Genomic DNA, 18,817 nt, shown 5'->3' with positions numbered 1-18,817 from the left:
CCTTTCTATTCCATAGAGTCTTCTAAACTCCAGCCATCCATTCTGAATTTTTTCATCAATCTCAGCTGGTAAGTTTGTCTGTCCGTTCATCAGAATTGTCTTTGAGTTATGAACATTTCCTTGGTTACTAAGTAAAGCTCAAGTAAGTACATTTTACTTGGGCTTGAGACACAAAGCAGTTTCCAAGTGCACTTAGATTGTACTTACAAGCTCTGGTGTGAAGCCAAGTATTGTCTGTCATGCAATGGTCATTTGATAGGATTTTGTCACGCTTTGCCAAAAATGGATAAGGGAATATTGTATCGAAAGATTTAATATGACGCTCAAAACAAACAATTTTATTTCAAAGAACTTTTTAAATTTTTTTTTGAAGACCTGGCCAAACAGAGTCGCTAGTGGATGTAAGGACTTGCGATAACCTACATTCACTTTGGTGGAGATCAATATTTACCGCAAGTCCGCTGAAGTTTTTCTCCCTTTGGCCACCCATTGGCAGCCAACACAAATTGATCACATATCATTCCTTACACAGATAATTGCAGCTAACTCGCACGAGCAAATAAACGTGAAAGTCTGTTTGCCCTCTCAATGCAAGTCTGTACGCAACTTCCACTTTCAATTACTTGTAATAACTTTTGCCTAGAATTAGTGAGGTGTTTCGCTTCTATAGCTGGCTATTATTTTCTGAGAGCAATAAACTTGCCAGGAATTTTATTAATTGTTACAACTATTGTGATTCCTTTAAAAAAACTTTGTTGCGTTGTTAATATAACTTAAGAGGCACATATCAGTATTAAGCTGAAGAACACCATACCAGCTAGGCCTGAAGATAGTACGCTACCACCCATATATCACCACAAACTACAAAAGCTTATTAGAAGCAGAAATAACGGCTTTTCAATGGGATTACAGGCTCAAGCCAGGTTGTTACTCTGGGGAGAAGAAGGGAGTACATGCAAAGGCAAAATTTCGACGCAAATTAAGTCCTGGCATGTTGTTGACTTTTCTTCCAACATATTCCTTGCACAATCGTCTCGTCAGTTTGTTAGTTAATTGGACAAAATAGTGAAACTACAGACTGATTCAAGAGAAACATAATCTCTTTTTTCTCTATGGTTAGTTATTGTAATCAGGAGCTCTGCTTTTTGGCTTTGCTAAATCTATATACTTATTGTATGACTGCTGCTAACAAGATGAGGCCCCATCTGTGTAAAGATTTGATGTTAACACGGAAATTATCAGTTCCTTGTAAACAAAATACCCAATGCCAAGCCAGAGTGAAAAACACACCCTATCTCACACCAATATGGTCAAAATCTATACCTTTTTCAGACATAAAAAGTTAAAATCCCATACCCTTTGGGGCCACACATACCTTTCTAGCCCATATGGGGGAGTAATCCCCATCCCCTTCCCCTCCTGAGCCCAAAACACATGAAAACACAGTTTCTCTGTTAGGGAAATTTCCGTAGGATGGGTCACGGTCATGCATTAGATTCTTTAACAATTGTACCTATCACTTTCTACTTGAAGTGTCGCAAAGATATGTTCTCATAAAATAAAAATTGTTTGTTTTCTACTTCTTATTAAATTTTTCGATTCATTTTTTGGCGCGTGACAAAACCTATCAAGTGACCATTGCATGACAGACAACAAACACCTCTACATATGTTTCAGCATGCAGCACAAGCGTGGAGAACAAAACATAAGCATTTCACTTTCGCAAGCAAGGGACTGATGCTGGAAGGCTTCACTACTTTGATGGGTTGCTGTTTAAGAACAAGGGATAGGAATGTGGTGGATTATCTTGGAGTCATTTAAGTTGAATGTCAATAAGGAGATGATGTACTTTGCTGACTCATACTCCTCAGGTCACAATGGTTTGTGAAGCATATATGAAATATTTCATATTTGAACTGCGGTTGTAGATGAAGAATGATCGTTGCAGTAAATTTCCAATTTAAGCAATTTGAAAGAAGAAGCCTGCAAAAAAAAAAATCAGGGCTTCAACGGAATTCGAACCTGTGACCTCCGCAAATACTGGTGCGATGCTCTACCGACTGAGCTATGATGCCACACATAAAATAATTCATATTTGAACTGCGGTTATAGATGAAAGTGAAGAATGATCATTGCAGTAAATTTTCCAATTTAAGCAATTGGAAAGAAGGAGCCTGAAAAAAAAAATCAGGGCTTCAATGGGATTGGAACCTGTGACCTCCGGGAATACTGGTGCGATGCTCTACCAACTGCGCTATGAAGCCACACATTGGGAGCGAGGTCAATTATTGAGTTCACATCTTCCCGTGAGGAGTGAAATGATGTGAAGTATATATGAAATAATTCTTATATACTTTATATATACTCAAACTGGACATTAGATAGAGGTAATACGGCCAGTATAGGCATTGAAAACTGATTAAAAAATTTTAGTTTTTTGGGACATATTTACAACAATTTTCTATTTACAATGTAGGATAAAGAGTACATTTTAACTACTATTTGTTGTTGTTGTTGTGGAAGAAGGCAACATATTGCTCTTTGTATTTTTTGAGGGATGAGTGGATTTTATAATAATAATAATAATAATAATAATAAAATATTTATATAGCGCCAATCCACTATTTGTCCATGGCGCTTTACATTAAATAAAAAAATATTTAAAAAGCTAAAAAAGGGGAGAGGAAAAAAAAAAATCATCTAAAAATTAAAAGAGTTAAAAAGCTTGTTTAAAAAGATATGTTTTTAAATGCTGTTTAAAAATGTCAATCGAACTACTGGACATTTATTATGTTCCAATGACCAAAATCTGGAAAAAAAAAACCTATCCAATGGACAAGTGAAATGAGAAAAGAGATTTTTACTGTGATGGTAATATACAGATTGCTGTGAAGTTGGATTTTTTGTGCAATTAATTTGTCTAATATACATTATAATACATTGCCATAAACCAGAACAAATACCAATTGATATTTCCTTGGGTAAAATAGAACCACAACAGGTTTTTTAAGGATAGCATTTAATGCTATACCAGTGTTCCAGGATTTTACATGTTCAGAAGTTAAAGGTGGAACAATTTCTGTTACAGTAACTTAATTTTCACAAATTCTCTACAGTAAAAAGTGTTTTACATTTTTATGTGTGTAAGAGTAGTAAATTTTACCAAACAACGATAATAGCACACTGATAAGAATTTCATTTCTAACATATTACAAATCTTTGAATGTGTCTCTAGGTCCTACATAGGTTGACATTGAGGCATATGGCAGCAATCTATTGCTTAGCTGTTCAATTAAATTGATATTCTTTTTGACATTTATTATTTCTAGGTGTCTTATTCCACAAAAACGCGTGTCAATGCACCTTCCTGCAAACATTGGTAAGTTTATTACTCGTGTATACTTACACACTTAGCTAGGGTGAGGCTTTACGATACCCTAGGAAGGATTTTCAAGGTGACTGTGAAATGATAATTTTAACATTTTTAATGTTGAAAATGACTGGCTAGGTTTAACATTAGTTATATGGGGGAGGTGTTAATTTGAGATTATGCAAAGACTGCATCCGGCCTGCAATACTATAAGCATAATTTGCAATGATAACAGGAGGCAGAATTTAATAATTCAAATGTCCTTTTAGCTCAATTGTTTTACATGTGGCAGCTATTTAACCCATTGACTGTCAGAGCTTTTGGCCAAATACGCATTTTTTGGACATTTTGGAGATTTTCAGGCTGGATATGGGCCAAGTTAGCTCCAATCTATTCCAGAAGGCATTTGCAACATGACAGCATGTCTTTCTTTCCACTAGCTCTGCGTTTTATGACATTTTGCGTTTTATGACTTACGTCTTTATGCTTTTAGTTTTTGTTTTTGTTTTGTTTTGTTTTGTTTTGTTTTTTCGTATCTTTTTGCTGCAGTGATTGACCTTCTACTGGGCTTACTTCCAGTTCAAAATGTTCTGATAAAGCATCAGTGAGACAGGCAATTTTAACCATGGAGTAGGCACGTGTACAGTTGTAGTCCTAGGAAATTTTGCTCTCAGTTTTTCACTCAAATTTCTGAGCATTTTTGTGCATATTTCATGCTCTGGCTTGAGCTGATCACTCTGATCTGGGTATCATTGGGAAGATCTATTCCTCCTGCAGAAGTTGAGTATAGATGATGCCAATTTTGGTCAAAGGTGATGACGTCAGAAGTGGAGCAAAGGCCAAGGCTCATCACGGCCAGTTACGGGCAGCACAGGAGTCAATGGGTTAAAGAATGAAAATCAAGCATTGCCTTTGGTCCAAAACCAAAACAAGGTTTCCCTGGTTGTATCAGTAGATGTCCCCTGACAACCTCACATTTTTGCAGAGCAAAGGAACTGGCGGCTATTAAATGTGAAAGGGAAATGGAACAATACTTATTAGTATTCAAAAACATGTGGGAAGGGGAAGGGGGAGGGAGGGAGTTCTTCTGTTTTGTTTTACATTTGTCCTGAATTTAGTTGTGAATTTTGTAGTTGAGTTCAAAAACTCGTTCAATGTAGAACTTTGAAGTCAGAGTAGAAAGTTGCTTCATGTAAACCAACAATAACAAAAATGTTCAGCGTCAAAATGGAGTGGTGTGTTTGCTCTTTCAACTGGTCGGGCCCGTATATTGGTAGCAGTTCAATTAATGCACATTTTTACCTTAGGTTTTTACATTATTTATTTTTCCTTTCTTTTTTATGCAAGGACAGGTTATTTTCCCACTAGAAATATCAAATGAATGGAGGTCTTAATTTAAGGTTACAGTATACCTTCGGGTCGGCAATTTTCTTCAAATTTGGATTTTTGGGTCAAAGTAGTGGTCGAAGAATAATCTCTAATTTCTGAAAAAAAAAATTGAAAAAGGCTAAATATAAGCGGAGAAATGGCCGTTTTACGTTTTCACCGGAAGTAAAAGTGTACCTCTTGATTGACAGCTCTATGGTGCGTATGCAATCAACCGAGACATATTCGCGGGAATTGCCTGTATGGATGTCACGAATTGACTACTCAGTTGATCAGCATTGTTGTTCTGACTACCCAGCATTTTTGGTATTAGGTGTAACTCTATTAAGTCATAAGTAGACATAGACCACGTTGAAATCATGGACCAGTTCGAAAAAGCGAAAACAGCGAAGAACGAATGAAAATACATCAAGAAGTGAAGAAGCGAAAGTTCGCCTCGAGGATGAAGCTATAGCTATCGTATAAGGCGGGCAAAATATTCATGGAAAGAGAAAAGAAAGGTTCTGTAAAAATTTCGGAACTTGACAGCAATAACAGGGATGTTGACAGAGACTCTTCTGATGAGTACGATATTGACGAATCGCCGGACTCATTGAGACCATTTGAAATATTATCCATGCACAGTTGACCACACACAGTTGCTCCCCGCGCTTTCTTTTGTTTGTTTTCCTCGCTCAGCCACTCTAGCGTTCGTATCCTTTTTAGTCTTCCCCATTTTGCCAGACCACTGAGCTTCAAGAAAAACCAAGCTACAGAAAAATTACCTCTCCGCCTTCGGTTCCTTGAGCGCATTGCGAAACACAAGAGTTTTTTAGAGATTCGCGCGTAAATTTCACCAGGAGGTTAACGGTAGTAAAGTTTCCCTGCACTGATTGGCTCAGTTATCTGAGAACCCAGTTGAAGGCGTTTGTGGGCGGAGTTTGTTTGCGAATCAGAAAATTTTTCTTAGCGCTGTTTTCTCAAATAAATTTTTTCACTTGAAGCAGACACTTTAAAGAGTTCTAACTCAAAGGGAATTTGTTCAATTGCCCTCAAATTTGAACAGTAGCTAGCTTAACATATAAACTAAAAAAGCGTGTCTGGGAATTGTTAATTTCGAAATACCTTTTCGTCGAGAGCGATTTTTGTACGATTACTCCACATTTTTTTAATCCTATTTCGAAAATGTTCTGTAACTTTTTACTGCAATTGAATATGCCAAAACGCAGACACGTTTTTTAAGCGCTTTGGGCCCTGAAGCCGAGGAAAAAATTACATTGGCGAAAAACGAAATTCGCTTTGACTTGTAGCTTTCGAAAGGTGATTCGGTCGCTCTCATTTAGTGGTCGTGAAAAATTCCACAATTCATTTTATTTCACAATTCTTGGTATAGTTTGATAGCCAGCTCTATAAACTTTAATTTGATATAGGGGTTTAGGTATCTAAAGCTTAAACTGCACGCGCTACATCGCTCGCACGCGAGACACCCCTGAAGGTATACTGTAACCTTAAATAAATCTGCATTTGCTCAGTGCTCAGCTTAGCCCTTTCTCTACATTTCTGCGACACATTCTCTTGGTTCAAATGGTAGGAGCGGCATTTCATTCTAATTTTTTCTATGCAATTCAATACAACTATGTACAAGGCAAACTGTTGTCAGAAATAGAAGTTGGCTAGCTTGATCAACATATAGAGGAACAAATGGGTTGATTTGGGAAATTTGGATGACAGAATGGAACTGCTCAAGCATTTGAAAATCATTGTGCCACTTGGCATAAATCTTATTGAATTTGAGAGAACAAAACTGAATCACATACAGTGTGTATTGAAAAGGAAACTGTCTCGTTGAAAGAAGCAGCAAATGTACTCAAAGTATTTTCTTGACAGTAAAAATGTTTCAGTATGTACCTTTTGGAAGGTACAGCCACATAGGTTGGTTTAAGAGAGGCGTGTACAATAATTGTGGACTCCGACCTGGATCTCATCTGTTACTCCCGAGTTTTGTAATTTGAATCTAATACCTAAGCTAAGTACAATTGACATGATTGCCCTTCAAGCTAAATATCACATGAGTCATAGGAGTGCTGGAGTGCTGGTCAAGCGTGTGCAACAACATAACAACAATGGAGAAGTCATCAGAAAAAAAAGTGTAACAGCCAATCTATAGATTGTTTTCATGTGATGTCATCAAATTCCAAAATCCAAAACTAAAGAGCCACAAAAATTTTTGTCCTCATCAGGGATAAGGGGATCTTTTTTCTCTTGCTTTCCAGCTTTATTTGTTATCATGTTATAGCACCATAATAATTTTATATCTCAGTTCGTCATGAGCAGAAACTTTCCCTGCTATTTGAATATTTTTTTAAATTGGTAAATTATATACATTCCATACACACTTACATACTCACTAAAGAAAATTACATTATTTCCAGAAGCAAACAAACCAGTAACTAAATTAACATGTGTAATAATTAATTAACTCCTACTTTACACCCCTATTTTCATCGCTATTAGTTATACCCAAAAATTTGTCAAGAGTTTACATTGAGATTGACTATAAATTCATCAGCCGTGCCATATTAATTGACAGATAAAAACAAGGAGAACATTATGCTATAATTGGGTTGTATAAAAACAGCAGAAATAATGCATTATCTTCAGGAGTCAGGAGGGCTGAGAATACCAGAAATGACCAGCAGGCTTTGAAGAGAACCAGAAGGAAGACCAGGGCTGCCTCAATTGCAGCACCATCCTCCTTCGTCTGCATTATTTGCAACAGAGACTGCCACTCCAGAGTGGGACTCTATAGCCACTCGAGATGATGCTCCGCATCGACATAGCGCTACACCATTGTCTCCCGAGACGAACGGCTGCCGACGATAAAAACAGCAGAAATAAGATAAAAGGAGAAGAAAAATAACTAAGTTAACCTGTATAGTAATTGGCTCTGCAATCAATGCTTTACATTCCTATCAACATCACTACCACAACTATACAAAAGATTTTTCGAAAGTATACTTATGCTTAAGATTAACTATAAATTTATTTACCAATAGCTTGCCATGCATTAATTTCTGATTGTACAAATAATTTTTGGCATATAAAAAAGTGAGAAGTTTAACTTTCTGATGTGTGATTCCTTTCCCAAATTGTCAACTTTGATACTGAAAATTAATTCAGTTGGAGAAAGGCTGAAGGAGGAAACATTTTCTTTGTTGAACCATTAATTTTTTTATGACCTCTAAAAAGAATAATCGGCTCCAATTACAGCTATTGTGTCCTCTGCCTTACCAAAAAGGAATAATTCCTTTTTGGTGACTTCTATTCTATGTAAAAGTTTGAAAGTCGATATATCAGTTGACACATAAGTCAATACTCGACCAATAAAAAACAGATACTCAACCAATATATCGATCGAGTATCGATATTTCAGGCAATATATCAGTCAATATATTGGTTTCAATATTTGGACCAAAATAAAAATTGTAACAACACAAACATAACTGGAATGCAGCAAAATATAGATAGATAGAGTGTGTTTGTGTGACGTCATCAAATTCTCAAATCCAAAACTAAAGAGCCCCTATAAAGGTTTCATCCTCATCAGGCATAGGAGTTACTAAATTTATATCTGTTTACATCGTTCCAGCTCAATATTATCCTTTGTTTGCAAACCAGCCCATTTGGAATTTTTGGAGTTACACTGTATGGCAGTGTGTGACATGAAGCTAAGATCACATTTGTTGAAAAATATACACTTATCTCTTGATTTTTAGCCATTTTAGGAGTTAAAATATTTGGAAAAGTGCTTGTGTAAATGTTTTTTGGTTCAGTTCAGATAATCAGTTGTCTAGATAGCCAAAGTAAGTTCAAGATGTTTACACTATTATCCGGCCACCATATTGGAGGACTAAGGAGTTCCTCCAACATGACAGCTCCATACTAGGCTCTATAATTTTGCGCGGAACATTTGAACCAATATCTCAACTTTGGAACGACACACACATCTTAAACTTGGAGAACTGTCTTCTTTATTTATCGTCTATAATATTACTATTTCTTGACTTCATCCGTTGAATGGTTTTTGATTTTATATTTTATTGCATGACAATGCACAAACTCTATAAACTGATTCCTCTACAATCTTTCCTAATTTTCTGTCTGAAGTAGTACCATGTTCTTCGAGAGTGCTTATTATTAAGGAAACAAGGAAAAATAGATGGAGGCTTACATTTGGGAGAAGGGGGGAATAATCGAATGAATTTTTCTGTTTACAGGTTATTTAAGGGTTGTAAGTTGGGTAGGGGGTCTTATAAACAGCAGTTTATGATGTATTAAAATCACATCATTAACATATGTATGGTTTAAATACTAATTTCATACAATATCCTCTTATTATAACTTATGTAGCGTTATTTTCACCAAGAAACTCTTTAGCTTTTGCCAAATGCTTGCTTGCTTGATACACGGTTGAGTATCAACCAAGACTTGACGGTGAGTTGACCCATATATAACTGATAGTTGACTGATATTAATACCACCGACAGTATCACGGTCAATACGTCAACTGTCACCATGAGCATCATTAAGTGGTCTATTGGTCGATACCTGACCAATACTTGATCAAGTATCGACTGATACTCGAGAGTATTGGCCGATGTATTGACTGATATATCAACTGATTTATCAGTCAATACATTGGTCAAGGTCCCCCATAATATACATGATCCAAACTAGCTGGGTATGCTTACACTACCGTCAGTTCTTACTTACTTGCTTTTTTTTTATTGCATTGGAGAAGGCAACCTTTCTAGAATTGGTTTTCCTGTGCAGCGTTATATATGGAAAATATCCACATTCCTGAAAGGACACCAAAATGGCTACCCGGCTTGATTTTTGTAGAGGCATGTCATGGCCAGTAAACTGGTACTGTTTCTAAGACCTATGATAAGACATGTGACTAACATGTGAGCATGCGAGCAGGCCATGCGAGCTCGTCTGTGCGTTGGATCTTTCTTTCCATTCAGTCACCATAGGCCTCACTATTTTGTTCTCTCAGCATTGGATTTTGGTGAATCTCAGTGGGTTTTGTGGTGGATCAACAGTACATGTAACATTTATTGAAATCTGAGGGAATTGTCCTTGTTTATTTTATATGTTTGCAAACACGACTTTGAATTGGCTTGGCTTTGGGATGTTAACTGTGGGAACGGCATCATTTCATTGGCTGTAGAAGTTTGATTGCATCTGATGATTAGTTCCAGTGGCGACAGATAGCTCAGTCTTTATCTGGTTGAATAATGTTTGGAATCAGTGGAAAAGTACTCTGAAGGCAAGATCCATAAGACTGAGACTGAACCAAGGAATGGTAATGTAAATACTGTCTATTTTATTCATCAGGGGGAATACTTGAATCAGTCACGCAGAGTTTGTTTTACAAATAAGCTTTTATTCTAAACATTACTAGTTAATGTGAGAATATTTAGCATGAAATTTGAAGGCTAATGGAAACATTTTGGTTCTCTTAAACTTGTGAGTCTATGGAAACCAGCGCCATCATGCAACATATCAACAAATCATAAATTATACAGGAGACCTCTTCACTGGCATGGACTTTGACACTATGATATATCTGTCACTCTGTAAATTGTAAAACCTCAGTTGCTGATGAAAAATGTTGATTTTAGAAGTAGACAATCATTTAAGGTATATAATTATATTAAAGTGATGGCGTCAAACACTCTCATAATCTTTGATTACTACTAGTTGTAAATATGTTATAATTTACTCTAATGCAGTAACCTACAAACTACACTTAACCTGTTATAATTACTTACAGTTACGATACTCACTTTTGTTAATAATAATAATAATAATAATAATAATAAAAGATAAAGCAAAAAATGCAATTCTAAAAACATACACTGCTGACAAAATGCTACTCGCAAAAAAAGCAAAAAAACTCTGCAATATGCTACTTACCATTTACTTTGTGTTTTTAATGTCTTTGAAAGGCAGTGACTGCGGAGCAAATGTACACAAGGTCGAATATGCACAAAATGTACAGTGGATCAAAAAGAAGGCTTGCGAAAATAATGCACTCAGAAATTCCCACTTTTTTGGGAAGAGCACTTTCTGAAAGGAATCCGGCTTTAAACCTAGAGCAAGAAGTATTTCTATTGTGTGATGTTCAGGAGTAATGTTGAGCAAAGTTAGCCAAGAAAAAGAGACCGATTTAGGACAAGACCAAAGGTGATCAGGTAGATTCTACCCTTCTTCATTACAAAAGGAGCAGTTTTGGTTGTCTCTTACTCCAGCTTTTGTTAGCAAGTCATTTGTTGCTATTCATCTATGCAGGAATTTGTACTGGATTCAAGAATTCTCATACTTTTAGTATACTTAGAGGCTAGCTGGTAGACATCCCACCAGTTAATGGAATCAACATCATTCATTGCTTCCCCTTTTGCCAGTTTGGGGATACAACTATCGTCCATCCTAAGGACATGACTGAGCAAGCAGAGCCTGCTTTGACAAAGGAGACTATACATGGAGGGAATTCCTGCTTTAATTAGGACCTCATTGTGGGTGACTTTGTCTTTCTATGTTATCCTAAGGATGCACCATAGATATCTCAAGGTCTGTAGTTTGAGTTCCTACTTGTGTAGGCAGTCCAGCTCTCATTGCCGTAGAGTAGCCATGGTAGGGTTCACCGTCAGCTTCCTGTTTTCCCATACTCGTTTGGTTAGTCAGGAGAGGTTGGTGACTGCCTTTCCAATCCTTTTATCCAGTTCCACTTCTAGGGAGAGGTTTCTGCTGCTGCAGAGCCTAAATAGGTGAAGTGGTGTACAACCTCAAGTTGAAAATTCTTCACAATTAAGTTGTAAGCTGCTGGAGTTGCTTAAACCATGACCTGTGTTTTCGTCAAGCTTATAGTTATGCTGAAGTCTTCACAGGCTGCAGAGAAATGGTCCAGAAGTCCCTGAAGCCGCTGTTCTGATGAAGCTACTGCTGCATCAACTGCAAAGAACGTACATATCTCTGATCAGTACTTCTCTGATTTTGGATTTTGATCATAAGCCTGAAAAATTGTACAACTTGCCATCAGATATAGTGTGGAAGTGGGTGCCTTCTCGTGATGAGATGTAGGCATGCTTGAGTAGGAGAGCAAAGAAGATGTCAAACAGGGTTTGGTGCCAGGACACATCCCTGCTTCACAACACTTTTAATGCTAAATGTGTCAGAGGTGCTGCCATCATATTGTACCATTCCCACAGGAGTTTCAGTAATAGCCAGGTAGCGGGTAGATCTACCCACTTGTAATAAGCGGACTACCTGCTTGTAGCTGTCCTGGATAGCCGTACACAATTACGTAACTAAGACCAAGTAATTTCCAAGAAGCTATGGATTCTCTTCAAGAAATTTGGCAAAATAAGTCTTATGTTATAGATAAAGAAAAGGAAAGGCACAAGGAAAATTTTTCTAGTGTTAACCCAGTCTTTTGGACCCTGAAAGACGAAGGAAAGTCTACACGAAGAGAAATGTGCCAGGCATTCAGCTGAAATCAAGAGGAAACTGGGACTAAACATGAATAGTAATGACTGCCAAAAGGCAATCGTTATTAGCAAGATTTTAATCATATCCTGCTCGTATTTCTTGTGGGTTTTTTGTTGTGCACACCCTACAGTAGGAGCGTACTTTTTACTACCAATATTTAGTATATAATGAGAATTGTACTAGGGCCCCAAAGTGGCCTGAAGTTATAATTCAAATTATATGAACAGATGAAGTGAGAAATATAAATTATGAGACAACAAATGGTAGGAATTTCCCGGTTAGTGCTTCAAACCACTTTTTAACACCAACAGAAGGGTGAACCCCCCTAAAGAAACAATAAAAGGGGCCTGGGTATACCCATAAGGCGCTGGGACCCAGATCTTGTGGTTCCATGATGCTTCAGTGGCTTTTTGACGCCATGGAATAGACGGGCAAAAGAGAGACCCCATAGAAGGAGGGAAGAAGGATGGGAAGCTCATGTATTTCTCACTTCGTCTGTTCATATAATTTGAAATATAACTTCAGGCCGCTTAACAACCCTAGTTTAATTCTCATTATATTTCACAGACTTCGTTCGAAATATATGAGACAACAAATGGTAGTTTTTAACGTTGCTACTAAGAGCAATAAAACAGCCATGTTTCCACATAACAAAACATTTAAATTGTATATATATTATATAATTATGTAAGTCAAAACTCAACAGGAGAATAGCTGAGTTTACAAGTACATCTACTTTGAGGATAAGACCCCAGTAGCAAAGTCTGAAGTAAACAAAGGTTTATAGTAAAATGTTCTGTAAATTGAAGCAGAAGACCAGTCGGCCATTGACATGATAGTCGACAGCAGGACAAATGTATTGGCAGCTGCTGTCGTAGATTCACCACGCACAGAGTGAGCTTTAAAAATTTGACTGTCTATTCCTGCTGCACTCATAAAGGTTCGTAGCTAACGCCTCAATGTTGTAGTGAAGTGACTGGCTTGTGGGGGCGTTTAAATGAAATAAACAACTTGTCAGGAAGATAAGACGGGATAACACGTCGAACGTTCCTGGATGATTTTAGATATTGTCTAAAACAATCTTCGGGACAGAGCTTCTTGTTTTGGTCAGAGCGGGCAAAGAAAACTGCTTCTGCCGGTGTATCTGCACAGCCAGTTTTTCTAGGGATGGTGAGTTTGTAAGACCCCTTCTGGAAGGACGCTGCAATGTCTGACAACCAGGGAAGCCAAGGCAGAAATCCATTCTGGACAGGAACAGGGTGACTAACTTCACTGACATAGCTTTAAGTGATAGGGTGCTGTTTTTCCCCAAAGAAATCATGTATTTAATCATAACATCAACATTCCAGGTATGGGAATACCTGGACTTTGGAGGACGTTTATTGAGAGCTCCTTTAAGGAACCTAGTAACATAAGGATCCTGACCCACTGAAAAAACCGTCTATCTCTGGATGAGTTAACGAAATAGCAGAATGAAGGGTGTTAAGTGATCAGTATGCTAAGCCTTCATTAAAGAGTTCTGTCAATAAATTAGAATGTCACTTATAGATGACAAAAGAGGATCAATTTGCCGTCCAGAGATACGATGAGGTGGAGGTACGAGTAGCTGCGATGAGTAGATCAGCAATGTTTGTTGGAATGGCCTCAGCTTGGGAACGTTAGTAGAGATGTGAAACACGGCCAAGTGAAGGCGAGGATACATTGGATGAACTCAATTCAGGTCGGTCGGATCCGTTAAGAGGGTTGGACCATTCGGTAGCAACACTGGCTGAGATATTAGAAGTCTCAGCAGAACCGGCCACCAGGGCTGGGCTTGCCAAACTGGAGCAACGAGAATTAGATCCGTTTGGTCGATTGTTACCTTCTTCAGAGTTTTGGATATCAGATTGAACAGGGGGAGGCATAGCCCCATAGAAAAGCCCAGTTTATCATATAAGTGTCCATGTGGATGGCTCCCAGGTTGGGTCTCCAACTGATGTAATCCGCAAGTTGGTTAGTTAGATGACTTGCAAGCAGATCCATCTGACAACTCAGCAGAAAAGGCTGAATAATTGTTGGGACCAACTTCCACTCGCTCATGTCCTTGAATTTTCTGGACTCCTTGTCCACTGAGACGTTGTCTCTTCCTGGGATGTGAGAAGCTGTCACAAGGATGTCTCTTTCCTGACACCAATCCCACAACTCTAAGGCCACAGTCATAAGCTGGGGGAATGTGTACCCGCTTAGTTGTTAATGTAAGCGGTGGCAGTTGTGTTGTCTAGTTGGAGAGATACGGTTACATGAGACTTACCTTTGAGAATGGTTTAATTTTCAGTAAAGCCAAAACAGGATGCCTTTAGCTCTAGATAATTGATGTGTTGGAGAGACTCTTTTGGTGACCATCTGCCATTGGTCTGAAGGGATTGATGAACTGCACCCCAACCTTTCTTGGATGCATCAGTTGTGATCATATTTGGCAGAGGAAGGTGCATGGGACTGCTGTTTGCATTGAGGGTGTTTTCAACCACCATGCAAGTGCTATTCTGGCACTCGGTGACAGGGCAATCAAAGCATTGTAAGACTCCTGGTTCACTTGTATGCCCCTTCTCAGATCTGACTTCAAGTGACGAAAGTGTAGTGGAGCTCGCCAAATGGCTGGTCTCGAGGACTCTAACAGGCCTATTAAACTTGCTAGGTTTCACAATTTGATACTTTGAGAAACGAGCAGACTGCGACAACAGTGCTGAATTTTGGCCTTTTCTGCCGGGAGTGATATCATCATGCATATTGAGTCGATTTGGAAACCCAGGAAGGTTATCCCTTGTGTTGGAATCAGTAATGATTTCTTGAGGTTTATTTTAAAACCAGCTGAGTATTTTTCACAGTTCCTCCATTGTTGCAGCCAAAAGAAGAAAGTTGTCCAGGTAAATAAGGACTCGAATGGCCTTCCTCCTCAGAAATGTGGCAACAGGTTTTAGAACTTTCATAAAAGTTCTGGGGGCTGAACACAGGCTGAATGGAAGAGCTTTGAACTGGTAACATGTTCACTTCCAAAAGAAGCGAAGGAACGTCGGGATTACTCGAGAACAGGCACAGAAAGGTAAGCATCTTTTAAATATATATTTGTCATAAAATCTCTGGTAAAAGCAACGTCATTAAGTAACTGAGGTTTTCCATGTGGAAATGCTCGTTTACAATGAACTTGTTCAAAGAACGTAGGTCTATCAACGGACACAAAGATCCTCCCTTTTTGAATACAAGAAACAGGGAGCTATAAAAAACCGTCTCTGGTAAAAGGGGTCTTATGTATGGCCCCTTTTTGCAATAACTCGTTCACTTCCTGGGGTATTAGGAGTGCCTCCTGACCCGATGTTTGGATAAATTCTGGAGACTTTTGAAAAGGAGTTTTGAGGAAACTTATCTTGTAACCTGAAACAATTGAGAAAATCTGTGGGTTCCCAAGACACAATGCAGTCTGAGAGTCTGGCTGACGTCCCCTCTTGGAAGGGGGACGAAAAAGCCTGTTTTTTGAACGAGGCCCTTGGTAATTTGACTGAAATTTAGAAGGGTTTGAATACCCAGTGGATTGATACTTGTTAAAGGTGTCTCCTCGATGTCTGCTTTGAGACTGGGAACTATTACTACATCTAGAGAAGGATTTTCCTGTAGTCTGTGCCAAATTTTTTGTGAGACCCCTTGACAACTTGGCCTGTTTTGAGGCCAAGGAGGGGAAATCATCCCCAAATAGTCATGATTTTGCATTAGGCAGAGGTGGTTCCATGAGGTTTGTCCTCAAACAGTTTATGGCTGTGAGGACCCTCTGTCGTCTCAGGATAGACAGCTGAGCATTGGCTGAGCCTAAAAGGCAAAGAGCTTGTTCAAAAGCTACTTTAATTTCTTCATAAGATGGAGCTGAATCATTTTAAATACAATCATGAAGGCCACAGAGTGGGTGAGTGGCAATTAAGAAAGCCCACTGAACATTAAACATTTCCTTATCCTTTTCTTGTACAAACTTTTTCACTTTAAATTGTTGATCAAGTTTTGGAGCAGAGAGTGCATCCACTTCAGGAGTTTCCCAGTCATCCAAAATAACAAGAGATTGCTGGTAAGATAAAAGATAATTTTCTCTGAAAATTAGTATCCAGAAACTTGGAGAGAGAAGCTGATGGTTTCCAGGAGGTTGACTTGGCAACTGGGTCAAACAGCCCATGATCATCCCTAGATTTCGTTGAGTTTTCAGCTTCGTCAGATGTCTTACTAGACTCTGTTGGTGCCTTAGTAGGCACTACGGGTGCCTGAATAGGCTCTACGGGTGCCTTAATAGGCTCTATGGGTGCCCCAACGGACGAAGTAGCAGTCTTAAAAGACACTTCGGTCACCAAAGATTTGCTAATCTCCAAGCCTGACGTTTCACCAGCCATAATCAACAAAGCATCATCATCAGTATCTGCAATCGTTTCCAGCTGATTTACTCGGGACTCAACTGAGTCTATTTGGTTGAAAAGACGTTCAATCAACTGAAGAATCTTCTGAAGGGAATCGTTTTCATCATTGCGCCGTTTCAGCAGGAACCCTTCAAGATGTACGTCAGGCAACAAAACATAGTTTTGGCGGGAAGATGGCGACCGAGAGCGAGACCTTTTATGCAACTTGTGTCTTCTATGGGACATGTTCAGGGATTTTAAATATCCTGAAAAGTGACAAATATCACCTAAAAGAAACCCACTGTGTAAAAACACAGAGGTATAGCCTAAAAACGGTTAGAATTTGTAAAAAAGCAGGGCAAAAGCAAAATACTTACCGAATGGTTTGAAGCACAAGGGAAAAAGCCACTGAAACATCATGGGACCACGAGATCTGGGTCCCAGGGCCTTGCGGGTATACCCAGGCCCCTTTTATTGTTTCTTTAGGGGGGTTCGCCCTTCTGTTGACGTTAAAAAGTGGTTTGAAGCACTAACCAGGAAACTCCTACCATTTGTTGTCTCTTATATTTCAAACGGAGTCTGTGAAATATAAGTTCCATCTTTGTATCCTGTAGTTTAATCCTGACGAAGTCTCACTAGCAGATGAAATCAGTCGATTAATAAACTCAGTTGTACAAGATCATTAGTTGTTGCTGCATGCTGCCCACAAGTATTTTTATTTTAAAATATTTTTAAATTGAATAGGTTAACTCTGAGAAGTCATTGTAAGATAATTTTCTTCAAATTTGTTCAAACTGATTAACTTGTAGGAACAACAAAGCAGCATAGGAATAGGCCTCAAAATCCTTCCAACAAATTACCCTCCTGTTATTCTTAACTACCCTCTTGTCCCAAAAATCATTGAAACCCCTGATTCCCATCATGGCATCATGAAAGGACTTTACAATGCTGAGCAGCTTGGGTGGACAATCGATAAGAGGTAGTAATTTGAAGAGACTGTCTCTGCTCACCAAGTCAAATGCCTCAGTGAGATGTCTAAATGCCAGATAGTGACAGAAAGTTCTGAAATCGTTTTGTTAAATATTTATGTTTTATAATCTAAATTTTAAATTTTTAGCTATTATTTGTGTTAATGTAATGAAAACTTAGCTTTTAGCTTAGCTTTTCATTAGCTTTTAATACGTATTTTATTTTAGGTAGATTTTTACATAGGGTCCACCCCTTTAAACTCCCATTCAGTGTGTTTTTTTTATTTTCTTTTTTTTAACCCCTGAATAAAGCCCTGTGTGAGAGTCTTGTATGTGCTTGTCCCTGCACTTCTCTTGTAGTCGGCAAAGGGAAAAGGTCATGTCGATAGTGGATCTGTTGGACATAAATCCACACTGAGATTCTGGATATATCCTGTCCACTAATTTCTGTTAGTATTACTTCGGCCAAACAGCCTCCCTGTGACAGCATTCAGAGTAGCCTAAGACACTTGGGTCTCACTGGCATAAAGGTCAGAATACTGTTCTGCCCATCTGTCCATTTACTTGGTTTTGTTCTTAATGATTTCACACGATTTTGTCTTTAGCGGAGCTCTTTTGCCTTGCATGAGACCACAGGCTTTTGTGATGCCCTTGTACATCCCTCTGATATTTCCAATATCAGCCTCAGCTTGGATTTTGGTACTCAGGTCTATCCAGAAGTCATTTGTACAAGTTCTGGCCTCTTGCTTAACTCTGCTTTGAGCAATGCAAATGGTGATGTAACGCAATGGGGACCTCTTGTATTCATGAAGAGCAGACCTTTTTTCATCTTGTGTGAAAGAAGGGCCAGGTCGTCAGCATAGTCCAGGTCATCCAACTGCTTCTAAAGTGTCCACTGGATGCCATTTTGCCCTTGGGCTGTAGATGTCTTCATTACCCAGTCCATCGTCAGAAGAAACATAACTGGCGACAGCAGGCATCCTTGCCTCACTCCAGTTCTCACCTCAAAGGCATCACTGAGTTGCTGTCCATGGACCACCCTGCAGGTCATCCCTTCGTACAAGTTTCTAATGATATTGGTTATTTTCTCCGGTATTCCATTGTGTCTCATTGTATTCTATTGTGCTTCCAGAGGGTCTGCCGGTCTATGCTGT

At 38.6% G+C, this 18,817-nt stretch overlaps 1 protein-coding gene and 1 pseudogene across 1 annotated transcript in view; one reads left to right on the top strand and one right to left on the bottom strand.

Annotated features, from left to right (window-relative positions):
* The window catches only part of LOC145469975 (fumarylacetoacetase-like), a 76,731-nt gene that overhangs the window by 22,836 nt on the left and 35,078 nt on the right, over positions 1-18,817 (top strand). The window contains exon 6 of the mRNA XM_081453804.1: positions 3,330-3,379. Coding sequence (XP_081309930.1) covers positions 3,330-3,379 — 50 coding nt within the window. The remainder of the gene's footprint in view (positions 1-3,329; positions 3,380-18,817) is intronic.
* Positions 14,001-16,941, bottom strand: LOC145470387 (uncharacterized; annotated as a pseudogene).

Source organism: Orbicella franksi, chromosome 15 (genome assembly GCF_964199315.1).
Source record: "Orbicella franksi chromosome 15, jaOrbFran1.1, whole genome shotgun sequence".
NCBI classification, from domain to species: Eukaryota; Metazoa; Cnidaria; class Anthozoa; order Scleractinia; family Merulinidae; genus Orbicella; species Orbicella franksi.
Note: the sequence above shows the minus strand (reverse complement) of the source record. Positions and strands in the feature narration are given on the sequence as shown.